The sequence below is a fragment of the Bison bison genome, unplaced genomic scaffold (genome assembly GCF_000754665.1).
Source record: "Bison bison bison isolate TAMUID 2011002044 unplaced genomic scaffold, Bison_UMD1.0 scf7180017864461, whole genome shotgun sequence".
Classification (NCBI taxonomy): Eukaryota; Metazoa; Chordata; class Mammalia; order Artiodactyla; family Bovidae; genus Bison; species Bison bison.
In genome coordinates this window covers 5,263,345-5,270,605 of record NW_011495023.1, presented here as the reverse complement: position 1 = coordinate 5,270,605, position 7,261 = coordinate 5,263,345, and the positions used below count along the sequence as shown (strand labels likewise).

At 30.2% G+C, this 7,261-nt stretch overlaps 1 protein-coding gene across 4 annotated transcripts in view; it reads right to left on the bottom strand.

Moving 5' to 3' along the window:
* Positions 1-7,261, bottom strand: part of MLLT10 (myeloid/lymphoid or mixed-lineage leukemia (trithorax homolog, Drosophila); translocated to, 10) — a 207,228-nt gene that overhangs the window by 114,349 nt on the left and 85,618 nt on the right. For all 4 annotated transcript variants that reach the window (XR_827055.1, XM_010859904.1, XM_010859907.1 and 1 more), the window contains exons 6-8: positions 6,662-6,765; positions 4,381-4,474; positions 2,384-2,479 (exon numbers count right to left, since the gene is read on the bottom strand). Coding sequence is in view for 3 of the 4 variants with exons in the window: in XM_010859904.1 (XP_010858206.1) it covers positions 2,384-2,479; positions 4,381-4,474; positions 6,662-6,765 (294 nt within the window). In the remaining variant the exon portion in view is untranslated. The remainder of the gene's footprint in view (positions 1-2,383; positions 2,480-4,380; positions 4,475-6,661; positions 6,766-7,261) is intronic.

Below are 7,261 nucleotides of genomic sequence, written 5' to 3'. Positions count from 1 at the left end.
AAGCCTCTTCTATACTAAACATAGCTTTTAATTCATTTCAAACACCTATTTTCAAACTATATATGCTGATTTTTAAATTTTTATAGAAACTGTTCCTTATTCAAAGTTGAATTTCACCAGTAACTTCTCCTTTTTCCTTGCTGGCATTTCACAGTTAATAACCAGTAGTAATACACCTTGGTCCACACAGAAATTCTCTGAAAAGCAAAGGCTTAAGTATTTTTTGAATTTTCTTACAATTATATATAAAAAGTTAGCATACATTGATTTCATTTTAAAATAAGTGAGTTGGATAACACAATATTTAGTATTACTCTTTATCAACACAAATATAACAATAAATATGTGCAAGAATGAACGCTGATAAAAGAATTCACAGGGAATATGATTCTAACATATCATATGAACAAGATCACCAAAATTCTGTTCATAACATACCATATTTTTTGGTATTAAAATCTAAATAGATGGTAAGTCCTATCTGTGAAAACATTTTATAACATGATATGTATATTTCCAAGACAACTCTACTAGATGTTAAAATCTTAAAAGAGGTAAGGAGGGATAAAGAGAAAGATAGCCTATAACATCTGATTTCTACAGCTATTAATATATTATCACTTAACATCAAGATACAATAATAAAAAAGTTGCTTCTCAAATATTCCCAAGGCAAGAAAACAAGTTTAACAATAATATTCTCAGTCTTTACAGATTATCAGGAAATCTCAAATTATTAGAAAATAAAAAGTACAAGTCAATTTTAAGTCTGACAACAAAATCAAATTGTACTAAATTCATATGTCCTAAAAGTAAACTTCAAATAGTATTTACATACTAATGAAAATAACAACTGCTAGAATGCTAAACAAGTTTGATTAAATATGTTGTTTTTTAATCTACTATCCAACAATTGCAAAAACTCATAACATGAAAAGTTTAATTCATTCCTACAGAGAAAGAAGATTAATAAATAAATGTAGTCATCCATACTATATTGATGAAACACTGTAGTATATTTAATAACTATGCTCCATGAATAACATGACAGGGCATATATCAAGATAAATGTGGTCATACAGCAAATACTTCTTTAAAGAAGGTAATGCAGACCATAAGACCATCATTAGTATGACCTCCCTCTTCACAATTTATAAAACCCCTATCTAAGACTTCCTCATTCATGATTTAAAAGCTTAAAATTTCATGATGCTTGTGACAAAACCTGCTAATTAAACTAAATCTGCCATTTTTCCATCAGCAATGCAGATAATAATAGACAATAAAATCAAACCCTACTGTCACTATCACAAAACTACCTCGTTAAAAAACTCAAAATGAATGTGTACTTGCTACCTGAGATCTACCAAAAATATATAAACCTAACAAATGTTCTGAAGGAGAATATGAGGTTATAATTATTATTCACTAATAACTGGAAAATTAAATTCAAAACAAAAAGAAATTAAGCTTTCAAAATATTTACCTTCAAAAAAGAAACAAATTCAAACCAAATTCAAATTTGTTTTTCATAACATTAGCATTTTAATTGCACTCCCAATCCTAAGTATTTACAAACATAAGATTGTTAAGTGATTTAGTTTTTAGCACAATCTGCAGAAATATGTTCCCAACTAGTTTACATCAACTGTTTAAGAGTAATACTCTTTTCTAGTTGAAGAATTTCTTCACTTCGTTGAAAACGATTCACAGTTGTATCCTTTTCCTATGTGGGCAATATGTCCTAAGAATGATTCTCTAGTACTTATCATTAGTTTATTAAAAAATTACTCATATCCTTTACAGTAAATAAAAATGTAAGCAGAAAACAGGTAAGTCAGAAGACGACTGATTAGTATTAGGCAAGCTTTTAGTCTTTTAAATAAATGACAAAATATTATCAAATAAATGGTATGACATTTGATGATTAAAAAAATAATAAACCATTAGCACCACAGGGCAGTGGGGTGGGGGGGAGGACAGTTAAGAATATACAGAACTTCAAAACCTTTCTATATTACAAGGGAAAAGGCTGATGAGATTCTTTCTCACATGTGAAATGAGTTAATAATATCTAGCAATAAACCATTATTGCTAAAGTTAATCAAAGATTTCAATAGATAACCAGAGAAACACATGCAAGAAATTACTCTTATGCCTTCAATCAAGTTTTTAATATTTCAAATTTTCAGTTGAAATGGGCACGACCATATTCACAAGTATGGCATACTATTCTAAACCTACTTTTTGACTTAATATACAGTCAAAAATTTTCAGTACTTCAATGTTTTCATTCAGCTATCAAGAACTTAATTTTATCTAAAAAAGAAAAAAAATCTATTAAGTAGATGTGCTACATATTTAGCAACAACAAATCCACTTACTTTTTTCTCTTTCTCATGATGTTTATCCTGAGAGTGAGAGGAAGAATCACTTAAACTTTGATCATATGACCTATTAGATCCCCGTTTGCTCTTTTTCTAAAAGAGAAAATATATATACATATAAGTATATGTATATAAAGTTTTAAATCTTTTTTGTTAGGTTAAAACCAATTCAAGTATGAAATATTTTAAAATGTCTACCGAAAGAAAAAAAAAGGCTATTTCAAACTACATAATCCAATTCAACACAATCCATATATTATCTATTTCATTATAAAGGAAAATATAACCCTTAACCTAACATTAATGCCATACTTTTGTACATTTATTAAAATGTGTGAAAACAGACAATATTTTCAAATAAGCAGTGGTTATTTGTCATTTTATTACAAAACCACCTCATTACAGAGATCAACTATAGTTTTCAATGTCTGCTTTAAAATATAAAAGATATTTCAACAAAAAATAGAAAATACCATACTGAAGAAGGATGCCAAAACCAGAAGAAAAGAAAAATTTTTAAGAGTTACTTTATGCCAGTAGGAAAAGTAAGAAGCTTTTTAATCTCACACTTTCAGTATTAAGGCATACTATTTTCTAAAAATTTGTCTCTGTAGTTCATATAGAGAAAAAAAGGAAATGTCAGCATTAGACTCATGTATTTTTCAAAGCTGTTTAAAAGACTTACACAGATTCATAATAAAGTATGACAGTGAGAGTTATTTCAGGTGTTAAAACTTGGTGGTACCATAACTAATTAAGCTAGATAAAAACGACTATAAAAGATGATCAAATTCCTTGCAAACATAGAGCTCATACAATCTTATTAAATTATTAAGCAGACTTTTCCCCAGTCACCAAATAGGATAACATTACATTAATAACAATGAAAAAATTCTATTTGCACAAATTCCAAAACCCATTCTCCTTATTTCTATATTTTATCTATATTATCTCTGATTTAGAAAATGAAGATTCCAATATGCTTTTAATATCCTAAGTGAATTTTCAATTTTACTATCTCAAAATTTCTCCTAGAAGACTTTGATGTTCTTCGACAGTCATTAAAAAAATAAATCAGTAAGTATATGTTATTTGGTATCTTCAATATCAAATAATACATATATACTCTCAATATTTTATATGCAAGGGCCAAAATACTGGAGTCATAAGCTGCTCATTTCATAAAAAAGAGTTCCTTTTCTAAAAAGAAACAGCCCTATTCACAGAAGAAAAGGAACAATAAAAAATAACAAGAAGACACTAAAGAAAAACAAAGAAGCCTTTAATTTTCAGTATACAAACCTGGTATCAACTAAAGACTGAGAAAGAGACAATGGGGAATTAAAGAAATATTGATCCTTCAAAGGAACACAGACACAGAATATACAATGATTAATCAAATAGTACTAACTTATCCATGCTATGTGACAGTAAAGACTAATCAAATCTAAAATATTCCCAAAGTTGTATTTAAATATTTCTTTCTGAAGACCTTTAATGAAGAAGCTACAAAAGAGCCTTGTTTCAGTGTTACTATCCTCCAAGCAAATAAAAATGAAACAAGTAATAAAACTAGTAACAGTAATAAAGCAAAAAGATATGAAACAAAGTGACAGGGAATCACAAATTACGTAATCAAATGTCCACATTTTTATTTTCTACTAAATGGATACCAACATTTACTATTAACTATTAATATATATTCTAAAGTAGTATATTTTAGAACAGTCACCTTTGTAAATGAACTCAAGCAAAGCAAAATCTTCTAAAACTACTACAGCTTGATGGTGATGTACGGCAAAACCAATACTGTAAAGTAATTAACCTCCAATTAAAAAAAAAAAAAAACTACTACAGCTTTTAATTCCCAACAAACAACACACTAAGAAACTCAATCTGGAGCAAAAGCAACCCCCCAAAAATGGATGCCTTATAAAGACTCAATTCAAACCTAATTATTATAATCGTAAATTAAATTCAAGACAGATTCTTACCAGCTTACTAAAATGGTATTTACAGTAGCCACAATATTGGACGTTATCTGCACCATTACCTTCTTCTTCACAAAGCAGTCCGGCAAACTGAGCACTGAAAATAAAAGCCAAGTATATCAACAAAATTTAAACCACAGTATATACATGTGTGTGTGTATAAAACACTTTATGTGTATGTATTTATGTATTTGTGTATGTGTATATATATACATAAAATTCAATTCCAACCACGTAGATATCTCGTAAGAGAAAAGGGGAAAATAAAAGGCTTTATTCTAGCTGAGACTAAGAACATTCCACACCATCTTTTGATTGCTATATTTTTAAAGCTATATACATGGTTTAAAATAAACTTTTTATCCATCTCTAATAAGGACAGAGATTCTTGCATGCTTTAAGTCACCAAATAGACATTAAATTTCTTGAAAGATATCCTCACCACCCCAAACTTAACACTTCATTTGACTTTCCAATCTGTATCACAGGTACAATTAGAAAAGGCCAGGTATCTAAAGGGCTGACATGACACGTGACAGTATTCACCTTGAACACAGATCATATTGTTAGAAGTTAAATGCTTCAAGTTATAACATAGTAGAGTAGGTAAGAAAAACAGAAGCTGTGTTTTTCTAGTCAAAAACAAGGGAAGAAATGAAATTAAAACCTAAAGCTATAGTAATTTTTAATGAAGTGTTAATGTTTATAACCATCATATTGTCAATTTGACCTTCCACTTTCAACATTCCAAAATAATAGTACTAGTATGTATCTCACAGCCAAAAAAGGTCTTTCATCTTTGGAAAATTAACTACAATATTAAGGAAATTTTTAATATTTATTTTTTACTGAGGTATAGTTGAATTACAACGTTGTGTTAATTACTGCTGTACAGCAAAGTGACTAAGTTATACATACATATACACACACACACTCTTTTTCATATTCTTTTCCACTATAGTTTATCACAGGATACTGAATGCAGTTCCCTGTGCTCTAACAGTAGGACCTTGTTGTTTATCCATCCTGTACTTATTAGTCTGCATCTACAACTACTAGTCCCAAACTCTCAATCCTGCCCTCGCCCATCCCACTCCCCCTTAGCAACCACCAGTCTATTTTCTATGTCCCTGATTAGGGAACTAGATCTAGAACCCACATGCCACAGCTAAGTGTTTCCATGTCACAACTAAAGATTCTGTATGTTGCAACTAACACCAGCCGCAATCAAGTAAATAAATATTTTTATTAAAAAAAAAAAAAAACCTGCCCATTTCATAGTAAATACTCAATGTGTATTAGTCACTCAGTCACGCCCAACTCTTTGTGACCCCATGAACTGTACCTTCAAGGCTCCACTGTCCATGGAATTCTCCAGGCAGAATACTGGAGTGGGTTGCCATTTCCTTCTCCAGAGTATCTTCCCAACCCAGGGATCAAACCAGGGTCTCCTGCACTGCAGGCAGAATTCTTTGCCACCTGAGCCACCAGGGAAACCCAAATACTCAATACATGACAGTTATTATCATTAATTAGTATTCTAAGGAAGTTAAATTTACATTTGTTAAATGCACAAAATGTTCCTTACAGTAGCACACATTACGAACCAATTTGGAAACAAAGTGTCTGTAAATCTCTGAAATGTTAATAAATACCAATATCTGATAGGATATAATGTAGTCATTCCCATGCTGCTATGGACTGTATTTCTATCATCTCATCAAAATTTTTTTGTGAAAAAAATTATCAGAAAACAATGTTTCATTTAAACTGCTATTAAAATTATGCAACAAATATGTACATGAAAAAAAATAAAAGGAAGCATGAACAAAATAAAAATAGAAGGTCATTTAAAAATTTAAGAAACTTTCTAAGGAACAGCCACTATAATACAGAGAATGATGGTGATTGCTTTTTTTCCCCTCTTGAAATTCAGGCAGTGAAAAAAAACACAATCATTCACTAAATTCTTACTAGTATTTCAGGAACTGCACTAAGTTTATCTACATCAGTTCTTATAATCCTAATAACAAATCAAAGGGTAGGTAAACAAAAGAAATACCTTAGGCAAAATAAAACAGAATAAGACACTAGAACCAGGGTTACCTACTGGAAATTCACTCTGGTAAATACACTCAATTACTAGAATTATTTTTATTACAGTAAGTAAATATAAACATAGAAATTATACCAATAAAATTTAGTTTAATATTTGGGTACCTAAGTCTTTAACTTACAAGGTATTCCCAATTTCAGTTCTGTAAAATGACAAAATCATATTTACCATGTCACGTGGAAAGCTTGTCGACATCCATGTTTATTACATGTCATGCAAGCACCAGTGGCTGCTTTGCTTTCTCTTCCTTGTTCATCACAAATATAGCAAGTCTTAGGGTAAAGAAAAAAAAAAAATGAAATAAAAACCTTACAAGTGCTTTATACAGATATGGATTTTATAGTTATCTTCACAGCTCAAAATCAGGTTTACTAACTAATATAATCCAAAATATAAATCTATTTTTTTCTATTTATATCTATTTTACAAGCAATACAAACATGAAAACATCAATACAGACATAAATAGTCCTCGTAGGATTTCACAAGGCACAGTTTCCTAGACTCAAAAATCCCACAAGATAGGAGGAATGCTTATAGGCACTGAGGCCAGGTTGAAGAACATAGCTTACGCCACCTCAGTATTAAAATCTCCTCTCCACTATTTAACTGATTCCTGTAACAAAAATGTAAAATGAGGTTTGTCTTTTCTGCTGGAAGTGACCATACAGAAAGGAGTTGGATATAAGGAGCTGGGACTCAATAGGTGAAGGACAAATTTGCTTAATGAATGAGCAAAGTTTAGGTCATTCCTTCACAAGAATCCCTT